General features: G+C 41.2%; 1 protein-coding gene across 3 annotated transcripts in view; it reads right to left on the bottom strand.

The window, feature by feature from the left end:
- RapGAP1 (Rap GTPase activating protein 1) overlaps nucleotides 1-10,446 on the bottom strand; it is a 108,468-nt gene extending 98,022 nt beyond the window's left edge. Inside the window, exon 1 of one of the 3 annotated variants that reach the window (XM_015173276.3) lies at nucleotides 10,034-10,446. In XM_015173276.3, coding sequence (XP_015028762.1) covers nucleotides 10,034-10,329 — 296 coding nt within the window. In that variant the 5' untranslated portion in view covers nucleotides 10,330-10,446. Of the gene's footprint in view, nucleotides 1-7,598; nucleotides 8,023-10,033 lie in introns of those variants that run through there. The other 2 variants (XM_015173277.3, XM_070209500.1) reach the window with 2 other exon arrangements.
- Between the last annotated feature and the right edge of the window lie 7,826 nt (nucleotides 10,447-18,272).

Here is an 18,272-nt window from a genome sequence, read left to right as displayed (position 1 = left end):
GCATGTGGCAACTGCTTAGCAGCGTTGTCAGGTGGTGCGGCCTGAGTGGTTCATTACGCTGGGTCAGCACAGGGGAGGGGCTGGCGGGGAGAATGTGCAGTATGTGGCAGTGGGGGATCTATTAACTTTTTGGCTGGCTCGAGTCATTTGCGGGACGGTACTTAAGCAAACTCTTTGGCCAGGCTAAGAGCAACTACGCGATTATATTCGGCCTCGTCTCCGAAATTAACATCGGCACTTGACTTGATTAGTTGGACAAAGTCTGCAGAAATCCCTAATTAATTGGGCTGTCGTTTAATGAACGAGTAAATTAGACATTTAAATGCCGTTTCATGTTTTTACTGCTGCTCTCTAAACAGCATTCATTTAACCATTTCCTCCATACTCAAGCACTCACAGTTCTATGATATAAACCCATTTAATGTGTTCATTTTTATGAATTTTTATATATATATTCATTTTGCTTAAAATTAATTCTATCCAATTTCAATTTGTTCTGCATGTCATTCTTTTTATTTCATATGTTATTTTTCAATGCTTTTCAGTAATTAAATACTTTACTTTGAGTTTCCTTCATACTGTTACCTATGCATCCTATTTGGCGATTTAAAAAATCCTTTAAAGTATTTATTTGTATTTACATTTTTATATCTGAGAATCATTTGTTAAGTGTCTTGTGATCTTTAACTGTTCTTCGCTATTTTTTATTGAAATAAATACAACACCTTTTAAATGATCAACTGTTATTACATCATTTATCATGATACCAAACAGTTGCCCTGGCCCAAATCGATAAGCTGGCGCTGGGAAGGAAATGAACTTTCATAATGAAATTGCCAAATATTAAATTATGCGACTTGAATCAAATTAAGAGCAATGATTTATTTTGATGTCTCTCTCTGCATTTATATATATATATTTTATATACGTATATATATTTTTTGTAACACGCAACTTCCGGCGCAAATTCGTCTATTCCGCAGATAGCAAAAATACAAAAACAATTCGGACAAGCCGCGCTCAGGTGAGAATTATATATAGATATATAAGCAACACACAGACGTCATAAAACAAAATTAAGTGAACAAATTCAATTACGTGGCACAGAAAACAATTTTGTATATAGAATGAGCCGAGCCGAGCCGAGCCGATCCCCTACACAGAGCAGCCTCTTAACAGCTCCATCAAGCAAAAAATAATAAAAATAAACCATTTTGTGCGCGCTTTTATGGTGAGGTGGCAAAGTGTGATGGGTTGCAGCAGAGGGGGGGTTTGCGGTTAAATGCAATAAAAACGCATATAGAATAATTTATTTAAATCAGCATCCGAGCGACCGCCCCCATCGACCCAGAACCAACAAGAACAACGTCAACAACTTTGACGACCTTTTATGGAGTCAAGCAAAAAAATGTATAACAATTTATAGCGATATGTCTACGATTTTAGCACACTTCGCAGGCAGCGGGGCGGGTGGCATTTTAAAGACAAGGGGGGGGGGGGCGGATTGGCAGATAGAAATTGTTCACAATGTGGGTTGATTGCTCAGCTAATTGTGTTTAAGAGCCCGCGAGTTGGGAGCAAACGATCTGAGATTTGAGCTACCTTCTTTATACCCTTGCAAAGGGTATTATAAGTTTGTCATGAAATGTGTAAAGCATAGAAGAAGCTATCTCCGAGACTATGTGACATATATATTCTAGATCAGCATCAACAGCCGAGTCGACGTAATCATGTCTCAGTTTTGAAAGGCAGGCAGAACAAGTGTGGGAACTGAACAGATCGAACCACTATATCATATAGCTGACAATTCTTTTGTTGATCAAAATTACACATAACTCCCATGGAAAAGAATAGCGATTCTACTCTTTCCCAACTCTCACATGTCTGCAAGGGTATTTAGTCTTCGGCGTGCCGAAAATATTCCAACTTTCTCGTTTATTTTATTTTACACTTGTTATGTGCGCGACATTTTTATTGATGTGTTTTGCTCGAATGCAATTGAAATTCTTGGCACTTTAAGTGATGTCTAGAAGAAAGATTGTTCATATAGATATATAATGTGTGTGCATTAATCCAATTGGAAACTGGGCAGAGCATAAAGACCTAACGCTACATTACAAGTGCTACGGCTTCATTTGGGATAACTATTTAGTTATCAACATTCGGAAAGTGGAAACTCTGCGAAAGAATGCAACGTTACCTAAAATAAAAAAAAAAATTCTCAAGGTTGCCTGTTGCCACATTTATTGATGCATGGGCCAGGTAAACGTCAGCTGATAAGATTAGATAAGAGCACAGACACTCGAGAGACTGTTGCAAAATGCTGATAAATTTACAAATTCCTGTAAAGAGATATGTTCAATTTTTGTTGATGTTGCAACTATTGTTGTTGTTGTTGTTGTTGTTGTTGTTGTTGTTTTAGCAGCTGTTTGCGGCCTCAAAAAGTAGCTGAGTCAAAGTCGATGTTAAAGCCAAGTCGAACGAAGCCAAAGTTAAAAAAAAATTTGTTTACAGCAATTGTTGGGGCGTAAATATTTAAACACGTGTCAATTTAACAGCCAGAGGCAAGAAGCAGCACAAGTTGAATAGAACCAACAATAAAAAAAAAAAAAACAAACATGAAACAAATTCTGTAAATGTAGCAAAGCGTTAAATGTGCCAAGCTAACCAAAGGTGGGATAGAGGGGTGTGTGTCTTACAGGGGGAGGGAGTAGGTGAATCAACACGGAAGCAGGCTGAAATGAAAACCTGCCAAATTCCGGACGCAACCGGATGTAAAAGCTACCAATTTATCAGAGCGCAATATCAAAAGCATTTGTTTTTTTTTTGTGTTGGTTTTTTGTTTTTCTTCAGAGCATATAGTATATCATAAAAATAGGGCCCAAACAGGGGGCGGCCTGATAAGCCAGGCAAAGTCATATGCGGGGTATTTATAGTCGTTGCTCGTTAGTTGACTCAATTTCGTTTGAAATGGGGCTCTGTTTCGGTCTGTGGTAACTGTAAGGCCCACGAGTTGTGGGTGCCTCAGTTCCCCAAACAAAGAAACAATCTCCAAATGACGTATCGATAACGACTAAAAAAGAAAACCTCTAATCAGATTGCGAAATATTGACGTCACAATGTGTAACAAGTCAGAGAGAGAGAGAGAGAGAGAGAGAGGGGGGGGGGGCAGGTGAAAGAGGGCAAACAAATATTTTGGTATATGTCGAGCACTTGACACACTTATCATCAGCTAATTAGGCGCGATAATAATTTTATGAAAAGCCAAAAACAAATAATTTAACAAAATACCATATATTTATTTTGTTTCGATTTGATAAGCCAAATAACTTTGCACTAAATTTTCTATCTGCTTTAAAATGTCGAAAATGCATTAAAAAATATGCACCAAATTTGATAACTAATAAAAATACCAAAATTTTAATAATAAATCAAGAATATCAACTGATTAGAGAGTGACCAGTTTGCAATAAACTTTCTAACTGGTCACACAAGTCTAAGCTAGCACTAAAAATATACCAAATTTAGTAACTAAAGATACCAAAATAGGTCAAATAAAATACAAATAGTCAACATAAGCAAAGGTATTACAATTGTTGCTTGGATCTCATAAAACTGAAAGCCTCATTAATGTTAAAGAATAGTTTTTTTTTTTTCGTAAAGTCAATAAGAATTATTAGATAAAAGGATAATTTGTTGTATATGAAATGCGATTAATTCAAAAATACTAAACGGTATGAAGAGTTATTAATGTTCCAAAGTACAGAACAAGGCCAAAACCACAAAAATTTATAGCTGATGTGTGGAGAAATTGAAAAACTGCAATTTTTAAGTTGTAAATTTTCAGTTTTGTTTTGACAACAGAATGAGCAAAAAATCTGATAAGAAATTAATCAATAGATCTTGAAATCCATACGCCGCGAATACAATACGATTGTTTTCAATATGTGGAAATTGTCGGAACAATAAACATTTCTGGGAACTCGTCGAAAGTGGCAACTGTTTTGAGGGCCATATCGAATTTTCACACACACATGCGTGCTCCTGACCTTCATGGCAATGGCGTGTTGGCCCCAAGGCATACTAAAACTTTAGGTCAACAGTAGGACACAGATGTCAAATAATTCAGAGTTGACCTTCAGCTGTGGACCTAATCCCTGGAATATTACGAACAGAAGCAAACAAAACATATTTCATGAGATATGATTAACACTTGAACGCAATGAAAAGCACTTGAGTTGATTTTTTCACAACGATTTCTCAGACTCTTGGCACAGGTGTAAACAGCCCGTAAACAAACATACATAGGCACCCTTTCTCCCGCAGCCACTGCTCGCTGCAAATAGAAAACGAAGCCGCTGCCAAAGGCAATTAAAGTAAACATATGAAAAACACGCCGGGCGCATATCAAATACAGTTGCGCTGGCCAAAGGAAGAAACAACCCCTCCCCCCCACCCTTCCCCTCACCCACTCTTCCATTGTGCCCAGCAGCCATTTGGCAGTGGGCCAACAAACGCGCACGCCCCATAAATTAAAAGCGCGCGCGTCCCTGTATGTCTGTGTAAAGGGAGAAGAACAGCCGCAGGGGCGAGAAGGGGATCGAGAGATAAGCGACAGTGCAGAACGCATTTGGTAAAACGGTAAATTTTCGCAGCAGCGCAGTCCCAAAAAGGCGAAATTCAAAATCAATGCAGGCGAATGACACAGCAAGAGGACAACGTCAAAAAAAAATAAGGAGAGAGCGAGAGCAAAAAAGATAGTGACCAGTCATCGTCGGCGCTCTCACACACTCGCATTGAGGCTTAAGCTGCGCTGCGGCAGAGACGGCGACTGAGACCGAGACTGAGCTTTTCTGCTGCCTGCACTTCAACTTGAACTTTCGGTCAAGCGGCGGCAACAACAACAACAGCAGCAATAAAAACAAACAGCAGCATTGAGAGATGACAAGACAATTGATGAGCAGATGAGTGAACGAGGGACATATGCGAAAGATAGTGATGAATGAATGGCAGATAAAGTGACCAAAAGCAGCTGCTTACAGCTTACAGTTGTTGTTCTCGTTGTTTCGTTGTTGTTGCGGCACCAGTTTGAAGGCAATTCGGCGCATAAAGTTCATTTACACGCGACTGTAATAGGCGTGGCAGCTGGAAGAGCATGGAATATGGGTACCGTAAACATGTAATGGGCTATCGTTCACCTTTGCCAGCAACAGGCAGCAACAGCAATGCCAGAAAAAACGCACAAAAAGTAGATGCCCGAAAAGGAGAGCAAACCAGAAATCGAGAATGATTTCGCGCAAAAACCGTATTGAAAAATTCCAGCAACAATTTTGGCAATGCAGCTGCGACAAAAGCAACAAAAACAATGCGAGGTGAAAATCTGCGAGAGCAACAGGAAAAAAAAACAACAAGAACAAAGCAAATACCAACAAATATGTATGTATGTATGTATGTGCGAGCACGCAAAAAGAACAAGAAGTGACAAAATAAGCGGACGGACAGCAGCCTAAAAGGCAAACACTAACGAAAATGAAAATGAATGAAAAAAGCAGCAGCAACAACAACACGTATCATGTCAAACCTGTTTAAAAGAAATTCACGTGCGTTGAGGACTTTACCGCTGCAACAAAAAATGCCCCGCTAGCAATGCATAACAACAACAATAACAACAACAACAACGAGGCATTTATTAAACGGCACACGAAAAAATGCGTAACGTTTAATTTGCATATTTGCAATGCGGAAAAGGGTAATTGGAAGCGGGCAGCAAAGTGTGTGCGGGAAGGATGCTACATATCAACACACACACACACACACACACACACACACACACGCACACGTGCATGCATATGCATATGGAAGTTGATTGGCCGCATTTAAGACAAAGATCTTGTGACAATGTTTACGTGCTTTGGCTGCGGATCAGCTGAGAGAAGTGAACTTGCGTTTCCAGTTGGAAGTTGCGGAACTTAAGGAAGCTTTTAAGCAAATAAGCAGCATTATTGGAAACGGGATGTTCGTTTCTTTTTGGCAGGTTAGTGGAGTTCATTTGTGTTTGCATTGGAAAGAAGTGTGTGAAACGGTAAAAAAAATAGAAATGAGTGAGTCACAATTATGGAATATGAATGTTAAATGGAAACACTCAAATTGTTTTGTGAGAATGTTTATATGAAAAAAAAAAATTAATCTGTGTGTTTGCGAATGAAGAACTGATATAAAAATTAATTGGTTCAATTAAAAGATAATTTCTTGAGCCAGAAAGTAAACAATTTAGTAAAAATGTGCATTGTAAGAATCACACTTGCTTCTAGTTGCAATTGTGGAATCAATAAAAGTCTTATTAGCAATTGATTAGAACACTGGCAAAAAGTCACCTGTGCATGTTGATATACATGTTTTTTTTTCTCATTGAGTAGAGTCACAAAAGTTGTATGTATTTTCGGAATGTTCCCTTATGTTCAGCGAAAGTTTGGAAACATAAGATCTATTTGAAATTATTTTTAATGCAATTTTTTTGGGGAAATAAATTCGATTGGGATTCAGTTGAAAACGTTGAAAATTGAAACAAAGAAGTGCAAAAAAGAGCTGAAAATAATACTGGAATATTTTTGGAAGGCTGGAATTCTGTTTTCTTATTACACACACTTTTGACATTGGAAAGATTCTAAATACATGAGGTTATATCGTGTTCTCTGCGTGACAAGCCCACAAATCCAATTAAAAATATTTATCTACCAGTCAAGATAAAATCAATAAAGGTTTTCAAAAGTCAACCTGTTGAGGCATTTCTCACATGTTGATCAAATTTAACAAGCTATCAAATTATCAACAACAATGAACAACACTCCATCAATAATACCAGGCACACAATTCCAATCAGACACTCTCACACTCGCACACACACACACACACACGGAGCCGTTGCACATCTATCAATATTCAATGCGATCGCATCACATCGATGTTGATGCCACAAACAACGACCATAAAGAAATATCAAAAAACACACGTAACAAATACGCATCGCGCATTTCAATCGAACTGCAGCAACAACAACAACAACAAGCGCAACAACAATGACAACTTCCAGCGTTGAATGGCAAATGAGCTTCGAATTTGGAAGAGCTTTTGTTGTTGTTGTTGCTTTTTTTTGGCGCTTCGCTTTTGTAGCTGTTAACTTGTCGCTTTTTATTGTCATTTGGTTAATATTTTTTATTGGTCACTTGAGTTATGTTTGTTTATTTGTTTGCTGCTTTTTTGTTTTTTTTTTTTTTTGCACAATTATTAACGACACATTTGTAATTTGTTGTTGAATCAAACAATTTCACTGCACAAAACACTTTCGTTTTGCTTTCCAATGCATATTCGTTGTACAAGAAGACGAAGAAGAAGCAGAAGAGAAGCGACTATAACTGTAATTGTCTCTATTTGTATTTGCTGTGCTCACTCTTGTCACTTATTCGCTTCACGAATTTCACTTTTCGGCGCGTGCCGGCATTTCTCTGCGTACTCGATCGTTGAACGAGCTTTCGCGCATTCTGGTTTCTGATAAGAATATGTGCACGCAAATTGACGGCAGGTAGTAGCACAATTTTTACCTCATTTCGGCACACACATATACACAGAGAGAAAAACCCTCGCACTTGGCGTCACTTTTTTTTTTTTTGATTTGATTTGATTTTTTTTTTTGTTTAAAATTCGTTCAACGAATTTTTGGCTTTAGTTTCGCCGTTGTTGCTGCTGCTGCTGCTGCTCTCTGCCTGCAACTGTTGCTGCTGCTGCTAATTTGCAAATGATGCGTTGCCGTTGCCGATGTTGCCGTTGCATGAGCAGAATTGGCAGAAGCGTAACAACAACAACAACAACAACAAGAATAACGCACGCATGTTGTACGGAGGCGACGCGAAAGAACTTCGACTGCTGCTCTCGGCTCACATACGGGACGATTAACGACAAACGACCAACACTCGACGCCCACACGAGTCGATTATCAAAACGAAACTGAAATCCCAATTGGAGTGCGGCGCCTGCTGCTGTTGCTGCTGTTGCTGCTGTTGCTGCCCCAGCTGCGCTGCCTACTGGCTGGCGCACGAAGCTCAGATTTCAGGTTCCACACGAAAACAGAGAGCCACCAAGAGAGCGTGAGAGAGCGAGAGCGAATGCCATCCACACAACTGGAATGACAACAACCGTTAAGCGTGGTCGTCGCCATGTGTGTGTGCGTGTCTATGTGTGTGTGTGTGTGTGTGTGTGAACCAGTGCAGTTGTTGCATTTACATAGCGCATTCTGCTTCTGGGGGTGTGAGTGGGTGTTGCAGTTGCATGGGGGCACATTTTCCTGTTTATTTACATTTACATTTATTTACATTACAAATGCAAGCGATTATTGTCGCCGCTTGGGCACAGTTTGCGCAAATACAGTTAGCAGCGCGGCGAGCACGAAACCGACTGCCCGCATTAGCCAAAACAAACAACCAAACAACCAAACAACAACAACAACAACAACAGTTGTTGCCGGCCCCTTCAAAGGCCCGACTCGGAATGCACTGTTATTTGCATAGCCCTCGTTCCACTCCGTTCGTCTCTGTGCACTTTGCTCGTGGGGGGCTACCCCAAAAGTATGCAGTAGGCGGCGCGCGATAACAAAAACAAACTGTAAACGACCGGCACGGGACACCAACACATAAACAACGTTCGCTGGGCAGAGCAGTTGGCGCCGCAGCTGTTTTTTTGCCTGTCGTCGGCGCTCAGAGAGTAACTGATAGCACGCTCTCACGCATTGGAATGACAACATAAACAGTTGTTTTTTTCACACTGCACAGCAAACAAAAGATTATTGCATTTAAAAACTAACTTCTTGAAAGCGTATATTGCTTAAACACTTTATAAAACTTTTCAAAAAGCCACTGTTTCTAAGCCCAACTCTACGACTCACCCGACCTTAACGACTTAAAAAACCAAATTTTTAAAAAGAAAACGAATTTGCATTTAAGGAGATTTTTGAAAGTTATACCCAAAATTCTAAACATGTTTTTAACTGAGTATTTCTGTTTATAAAATTAATAAAAAAACTTTAAATTTCAATTGCCGTAGCCAGCAGCTATGTAAAGTATTTTTCATTCCTTTTCTACTGCTGTGTAACAAGCAATTTATGACAGGGCGATACTAATATACAAATAATGTAATTCACGATAATTAAAAAAAATGCCGATACATAAAAGTTTTAATTTACATGCGCTCACTTTGTGTACAGTGTAATTATTGCAAGTTAATTATTCAGAAATGCGATAGCGAATGTCGTATCATTTAGTAGCTTAAAAACAAAGCTATACAAAAAAAGTTATGTTAGCTAGTGTAACACAGCCACCAGCTCCACTACGCGCTCTGTGGATAGCATTGGCTGAGAGTAGTGGATACTGGAAAGCGGAATGGCGCTCAGCTTAATTAACCGCAAGCATGCGTGAGCAGCAACAGCAATCACAGCGAGCTCTCGCGCTCTCTCGCACACACACACAAGCACACAAGTGAACGGCATCCACATGGGCACTGGAACGCGCGCTTCTTCTGCGACGGCGTCGTGCACTTGCTCGCTTGCGTTTATCAACAGCCGCGCAACTGTTGTTGTTGTTGTTGTTGTGCTTGTGTTTTTTGTTGCTGTTGTGTTTGCCGCAGCTGGTCACATACACGAAGTTGTTGCTGCCGCTGATAAGGCCGTTGGCAGTTTTGGAGTTGCAACTGATAAGAGAGCAGCATGCGAGAGAGAGAGAGAGAGAGGGAGAGATGGGAGAGCGAGCGCATCTGTGAGATAAACACACAGTTTTGAGAGGGGGCGTATCGCGACCAACTGTTGCTGGCATTAGGCCAAAAGCCGAACGGCAAATATGCATGCCCCAGTTTTTTTGGATGCAGCTGCCGCTGCGAGCGGCCCCTATCAAAGCTAATGAGCCGCGCGCGACAATAAAGTTAATTGTTCTATGCCCACATCCCGCCCAGTTTCTGGCCAGGCACCTGCCCGCCCGGCCCGCGGACTCACCTCATTTGTGCCAGCTTGCGCTCGTCATAGCTCTCCAGGCGCTGGTACTGCACCGCCTGGCGATTGGGCAATGTGGCATGCTGTGCTCCACCCGCCGAATGGCGACGATAATCGGTAAAGCTCTCGCTCTTGCGCAGTCCCGGAATCTTGCCGGAACTGTTCCGCCAGTATTTGATCATCCGATGCAGCGTCGTCGGCGAAGCCGTCGCCAGCGACGTTTCGCTGCCAACGCCGACGCTGACGCCACTGCGCGCTGTCGGCTCACCGTGATCCACCAGCGTCCGATAGGAACTCATTGTGTTGGTGAAAATCCTTCGATATAGTTTACACTTCGCATGCCTTGCGACGCGCGAAAGAATAGCCCCGAACCGCAAAACAGGCCAGAACTGAACAGAACCCAAACGAACCCGAGCGTTATTATCTGACACCACCAGACCGAGTGGTTTTCGCAATTGTACTGATCGCTTTTGTCTCTTGCTCCATGTCGGCTTCCATTTTCATATAATTAAATATATATATATACATATATTATTTCTTTATATTTATGATTTTTCATCTCTTTTTTCTCGTCGCTCTTTGCGCTGGTTTTGTTTCATGTGAATACCCTGTAAATACTGAAATTGTATTTGACGACATAAATTATATATATAATCATATATATATACTTGATCAGGGCGACAGACTGAGACGATCTAGACATGTTCTTCTGTCTATCTCAGAAACTATAAAACCAAGCTACTTTCATGAATAAGAATAAGAAGACTTAATATATCGATAATATGGACAAAATCGATAAATATTTCGATTTGGAAAAATACATTTTTTAAGCATAACTCGAAGACTATAACAGCTAGAAACATCAAATTTTGTATGCAGTATTTCTATTATCATATGTAGGCTAGGAATATTTTATTTTCCTGGCATTTCCCCATTTCTTCCCAAAATCGAAACTTATTGTATTTAAAAGCTAAAGCCTTCAACTTTGGTATACACGCGGTTTTTAGCGCCGATCTTTACGGTATTCAATTGCATTAAGATCGGCTTTGAGAAACTCAAGTTATTCAAGCATAGTTCTTGAGGAAAGGCAGTTAGGATGCAGGGTATTTGCTAGTCGTGTACTCATTTCATTTTTGTTTCGTTGCTTTATTCAGTTGACTCTCTTTTTCTGTAATTTCTTTTCGTACATATTAATTATATTGAGGTTCGGCTGCTGATAAAACTGCGTACTTAAATATTTTATATTGTTTACTCAGCAAGTGAATTGGATATATATGCATGAGCATAAAGTATTTACATGAATAAGCTCAATTTTGCTGAGCTTATTCAAAAACCATATGTAGATATGCGAGCAAATGATAGATAAAATTGTTTTGTGGCATTCGTGGAAGAGTCTACTAAAAGCTGGATTACGATAAAGAACAAATGAGTTTGTAATGCGATACTAAAACTATGATTGATGGCGATTGAAGGGGTCTCTCGTTCTGGAGGGGTAGTCGTTGTGAATGCGTCTGTTGGCATATTTAGTTTGATAAACGATTTATGTTTATTTTATTATATACGCACAGAAGGAGACATCTTCGAGCCCCCGAATCCAAATATATATATATATATATATTCTCGATCAGCATCAACTGCCGAGTTTATATATTCACGCTTGTCTGTTTGTTCATTATTATCATGTTTGTTTTTTATCAATATTTCAAGCTATATCATTTAAATTTCTCTCAGTGCAGCCCCTCGCTTGCAGTGTCTTCTTTTGATAGCCAAACAGAACTAAATTGATAAGCGATGTGACTTAATGAGTGGCACGCATTGTCCACAGACTAAGCTGCAGTTGCATGCCACAGAGTAATCCATTTGTTTCCCCCAAGTTGCCACCTGCATCGAGACCTAATTGTAATCAATCAAAAAGCTGCGCTAATCAATCAATTTATGATTCGATGTGCTTCCTCCCGAACTCAGCCCACACTCCGTTTTGCAGGTTAAACTTAGCCACAGTTATTCAAGGCCTCACCTGAGACCACAAGAAACGTTTTTTTTTAATTTTATTATATTTTCTTAATATAATAATTCTGTTGCTTTATCAGGTGACGCAAGTTTTCAAGAATGTGTGGGCGCTGTGCCCCCCCATCTCACTTGTGGCTAGCTAATTGCAAGAGCAAGAATGGATTTTCCGATACGCCGAATACTAAATACCCTAACACAGATCGGAGCCATTATTTAAATTTTCTTGCATTGAAAGCTACACAGATGAACTAGGTTTTTGTTTAGGCCAGAGAGTAGTAGTTTTTTGTGTATAAAGTATAAAGTACTTTCTTTGAAAAAAACAAAAACCTTTTTTGAAATTTTCGTATATTTTTATAGCCCTTTACAAAAGTAAAGTAAAACATATTTGTTGAGTGCGCGACAAAATTGCAATACCCTCGGCAAGAGCACAGAAAGTCGCGCTGTGAGTGGCATTAGAAGTGGATATCGTAAATGTTGCCCCACTCGCAATGCAACAATGAGTCAATAAGTCAATAAGTCAGGCGTTCAGTGTTTAGTTTATGTGCGATTGGCTCGTAATATTGCAATTTTATGGCCCAGTCCCGCGGAGCGCGATAATGGGCCAGACGTTGCGGCGACCTGATAATATTGAGGCTATATAGAACGAGTTCTGTTCGTGGCCAGAGAGGGATAGAGAGGCAGAGAGTGGGGGAGAAGGAGAGAGGGGAAGCGGGAGAGAGTAACCCACCGGGCGACTAATCAATGGCCACTTATCAAAAGCCGCACTAAATGGTAATCGTATATAGACGCCAAATCAGATAAATCAAACATGGCAAACAAATCGCATGATAACGCAAACAGGTAGCCAGTTAGCCAGTTAGTTGGCCAACTGGACTCCACGACCCGTTTCCCCCTTTTCGCGTCCAATGAATGGCAATCGAAACGCATCGGAATCGAAAAGCGAAAACTAAATCGCTGCCAGCCATCAAATGTCATTATAGAATCGCTACTGTAACGCCGACTGGCGAAAGCCTAGCTAGATTTATGTTGGCATTTCCTAGCCGCCCCAAGTCCCAACTCCCCGCCTCTCCGCCCGCTGCTGCACGGCCCCCGCTTTGCAAATGTTGTGTGTTTGATGTCAAAATTACATTAAAGCGGAAATTGCTGACCGCAACTGCAGCACAGCTCTCATGTGTCTAGCTGATGGAGGGGGTGTTGGTGGTCGGTTTGTGGAGGGGGCGTAGGGAGGGGGGGGGCGGCGGTTGGCTGCTGTGTGGGGGGCTGACACGCAACACCCGCGACACTTTTTCTTCGTCGGCAACATAAATCAGGCTCGCGTCTTGGCTTGAAATGCGAGACACTTGCATTTTTGTTTTCGTGGGGGGAACTTGTCACACTTACAGCCCCTCCAGCCCCGCTCTTAACCAAGAAGCCAGCGCCACTGTACACCCCACTGTACACCCCTCCCGTACACCCCACTCTAGCCAGCTGCAGAGTGCGTAGACGTAATACGACGGCGTCCACAGTCGCGACGGCACGCGAGCCATGTCTGCCAGCAGGCAGCACACATATATCATTCCTCTGATCCACGGTGGTGCAGCGGACACCGGACTCCGGACGAGGGACAGCGGCTGGTGGTCAGTGGACGACGGACAGTGGTCCGTGTCGTTACTTTAATTGACATGTGTTCATTAGGAGAGTCGAACATTGCGGCCAGTCGGTTGCTTTGTGGCCAGCAGCAGCCGAGGAGAAAGTAAATCAGTTCGCGGAGTGAGGACAAATGGAGGACTCGAGTTTCTAGGCGAATCATCGAGTTAGAATCTTAAAGAACATAAAGGAAAGCAACTGCTGTCTTAAGCGACCTGAGAGAATTTAAAAGCATAAAATTGAAGAATCAGAGCTATCAATAGGCAAATCATCAATATTTTCGTTAATTCCCTAAAATATCCTATATTAACATAAGTTAAAATTTCCCACCCACATAACTCGGTCAAAACTCAACCGATTTAAATAAGGTTTGACTTTTTGTTTATGGTTATGATTTATGATTAATTTGACATCAAAATCTGGCAACGTTTTTCTTGGTCAAAATTTATGTGCATTTTTTCTAAAGCCTCAAAATACCGTATATAGGTCGAAACTTGCCACCCCATTACTCGGTCAAATTGCATCCGAATATCCCGAGGCTTGGCTTTATGTTAATGGTTTAGCCTCAAGATACATTTTACGTTATAATCTCGGTCAAATCTTGTCCGCTTTTCACGGGTGTTATACGTACCACGGGCAAGGCCGTGTTTCATTGAAAAGTTGAGGTTTCAGTTCTTATCTTACTTTAATTTGTGAGCCCAACAACACCTGCTCCCTTAAATTGTCACTTTTCTCAGGCATTAAAGATACAAGATTGATTAGACTAAGAAATCCTAATAAATACATAAAAGTTCACTTGGATCTTGTGTTTTGAAGTCCATTATCATAGTTTGATGATAGTTGAGCTGAATATTCAAATATGCAAGAGAAGAGAATCGTAAAAGATCTGCTGCTGGATTGAATGCTGTTAAACTGTGTCCATTTGACAGAGACAATTGTGAGATAGTTCTCATTTAGGAACTGATCTCTGTCATGCCTACGACTGATAGGAACTTGACTTGGCACAGGGAAATGCTTTGCTTTTACCCTTCAATTCATTTTGTCTAGGATGGGTATTTGCTATCTAAAGTGACCTTCAAGTTGCTTTAATCTGACCGCCTCGCAGAACTCGTTGACATTTGCTTTGGTTAACTTGCCACCAGGCCACCAGCTGTTGTGGCAGCCAATATAAGTGGAGGAGTAACTATTTTTGAGCTGAAGACAAAGTTCGAGGGGCTATCGAGAAACGCATCAACCTTTTGACCTCGCTGCTAATTGCCCTTCTAAGTGGGATCTGTTCGGTAATCCAACAGCTGTTTTATCGTTATATTTTCTTTCGTATCCTATCGCCTGACCTTTTGGCCCCTTGGCCTTTTAGGAATGGCCATTTGCTCAGTGAAATGACGACGGCGATAAAAGTTATAGGCACCATAAATTAAAATGCAAATTAAAAGTCACCAAAAAGGGCGGCCGGAGCCGGAGTAGGAAGCCAAAAAAAATAATTATAGCTGGGGAGAATAGTATTGTGTCGCTTTTTTATCGCCTTAATTATGGCCAATATTTGGCCAATAAAAAGTTGACTTGGCAGAAAAAGTTGCCAAGTGCTCGTCAGCAGTGGCTCAATTCCTAAGTTTGGCCAAAAGCAAAGTATTTTTATATTCTTTTTGCTTGTTGTTTTTGCTGCTTTTGCCAGCTAAGCGCGAGTTTTCCTGCCAGCTGAGAGAAAAAGTTTTAATTAAAAATTGTGCGTTGAAAACAACAAGAAGGACATGAGAGCTGCGTGCAATTGCGCAAAGGTTTGCCCCATGCCACAAAGTTGCCATCTGCACTGTGTGGCACTTGTCAGACGCGCTCCAGCTGCCGCTAATCCTTGCCACAGCCTCTGTCTGCGTGGCGGCTCATCGCTTGTCGCATGTTGCACGTCTCCCGACCGGGCCCTGGCGACTCGCTCATAAATCTCAAATCAGCTTAAATTTAATTTTTGCGCTTTCCGCTTTTGCCGGGTGCCCTTTCCTTCGTCTTCGCCTTCGCCTTGGTCCAAGTGTCGCCGTCATCGCCTTCTATTTGGAGCTCGTCCTGCCTCCTCTCTGTCTGTGGAGCGTCGTTTTAGCGTTTAGACTTAATCAAAACAGCCTGCGGCAATAAAACTTTGCTACAGCCACGTTTTATTTTTTCTATTTAATTTTATTTATTTTTTTTTGTTTTTTTTTTCCTTTGTAGGGGCAACACACATTTGTCGTTGAGTTTGACATGCTGAATTGTGCCTAGGGCGAGTTAATATACAATGTGCTTAGCTTCTTTCTTCAGTTGGTTTCCTAGTTAATAACTCTTACTTATTTCCTGATTGTTTCGTAAGTGCTTGAAGACTTGTGTGCTTACTTCTACTTAACTCTTTTTCACTGCTATGAAAAATTTAAAAGTCTTACTTGAATATTCCAAGCCAAGGCCTAAAGCCTAAATGCCATCTATTTCTACCCAATTATAATACTATATACGTTCCCTTCCCTAAACAAAAATAGTATGGACTTGTCTGGTACAACGAGTACAAACGATGCCGCTCTAAAGACAGCCTGACCTTATCTAAGTTTTCCTACTCTGACTTGGCCCAACTTTAACCAACATAACTATAACAAAAATTACCAGTGCTTAGCTTGACCTTTACTAACCGAAGGTTAAGCAACTAACTTTACCTAGGCCTGCTTTATCGAATGTAGCCTAACCAAACTTCTTGTTAGATAAGCAAAACTAATGCAATCTAACATATTTCTACATAATCTAACATTACTTTACAAAGCCTAACAACAAACTTTCTCAAACCTCTCGTGTAACCTTATCTTACTTGATTGGACCTAATCTAACAAGCCTTTATAAAAGAACAGTTGCCAATTTTGGTTGCTGACTTCTGTCAAAGTTATTTCCATGTAGCCTAAAAAGCTTACCTCTATGTAATTCAAATCAAAAAACAATCTTACCTCTAAATTAAACTAACCTTGCAAAGTAGCTACTTCTTATGCAGCTGACTACTTGGCTGTGACAATGCTTAAACCAGTTGCGAATTACAATTCGTTTTTGGCATTATAAGCAACAGCTTCTTCGTAGCTATCATAAGTTTTGTGCTAGTTTGTTCATCCAACTCTAGAGAGTTGGTTAGCCAGTTGCTGCCCCACCCGCAACTCCCCTTCTTCTATGTAAATGGGGAACATTTAAGAGTCGCACACATCAAATTTTTTTGTTTTTGGGTTTCTGGACGCTTAGTATTTGACTTGGGGCTGTTTGTGCGTTTGTTTATCAACAATGCCACGCCCACAACGTGCAGCTTAGTTTGTGAGTTTTGTGGCCCCATTTTGTAGCTAACTGAATCTGAGCTATGAATAATAGCCGTTGTAGCTAGTTGGGTTAGCTTTTTCATGCGCTAAGCCAATCACTGCAAACTTTTCACTCCATGAAGGACTGACTCATCCTTGAAAGCTGACAAATTGCCTGACCAGCCCCGGGCCGTTTTCTTCTAGGAGGCGAGGTTATTGTCAAACACACATAGCCCGAGCTAATTACCTGGTCCGTGCCGGGCAGGTCCTGAAACCGGAGCCCTAAGGCCACGACTTGATGGCTTTACCGTGCACACGTGCCAACAGGCAGCAGTAGAAGAAGCGGCAACAGCTTGTCGAATAGGATACCAAATTTAATGAGCTGGCACTTGGCACCTTTCGAGCAGCACGCAGGATAACAACAGCGTCAGGAGCAGGACTTAATTTGAACGAAATGCAAACAGAACAAGAACTACACGCACTTGAATAGCTTGCGACCTGGCTGGAAATTCGAGTGCCTCGCAGCGGCAATTAATTAATGGAGTGTCGAGAGTGGGTCGTCACCAGGATAAGCGCAAGGCTTGCAGGATAAGCAGCTGGCCGCGTGTTGAGGGGGTGCCAAAAAGTACAAATAAAGTCAACGCATTTAAATTTAACAAATAAAAAATTGTCAAACGGTGCCAACGCCTGCGACGTGGCAACAAGAGACGCAGGACTCTAAAAGGTCCTTATCTAAGGATCGTCGCAAATGTTGCGTAACTAAGTGCATTACGCACCCACAACACACACACACACACACACACACACTTGGGACTTTCTCTACCTGGGCTCGTGGTGAGATTTTTAATTGCTGCGCCCCTCCCGCGTGCTGCTCGTTCTGCCTTATCCTGCAACATCCTTAATTGAGCCACGACATAAAAAAAAAGAAGGAAAATGTAAAAAATGAAATGCACATGTTTTCTTTCAAGTTGCTTTCGCCTCTTTTCTTTTTGTCTCCAAATTTGACACTTTATCAAAAATAATTTAAATGCTCAACACCCAAAACAAATTCCTTTCGTGCCTGCCCCTTGAACGCCCTCGCCCCCGCCTCCTAACAATTGAAGCGTGTTGAGAGGCGACAATTGAGTTATGAGTTGTGTGTAAATGACTCGTGGAGTGGGGTCTAAGGGCAGCAGTGGGACAGCTGACCCATTTGTCTAAGTTTTATAAACGAAATGTTGGAAATTAACAAGAAATAGTGCACTTGCTGGAAATGTCCAACTAGAAGATACCTCTTAAACACAAGAATCGTTTTTTACTGAGAAACGTGGCTCAGCTCTATG

The sequence above is a fragment of the Drosophila virilis genome, chromosome 4 (genome assembly GCF_030788295.1).
Source record: "Drosophila virilis strain 15010-1051.87 chromosome 4, Dvir_AGI_RSII-ME, whole genome shotgun sequence".
NCBI lineage: Eukaryota > Metazoa > Arthropoda > Insecta > Diptera > Drosophilidae > Drosophila > Drosophila virilis.
This window is presented reverse-complemented; position numbering and strand designations above follow the sequence as displayed.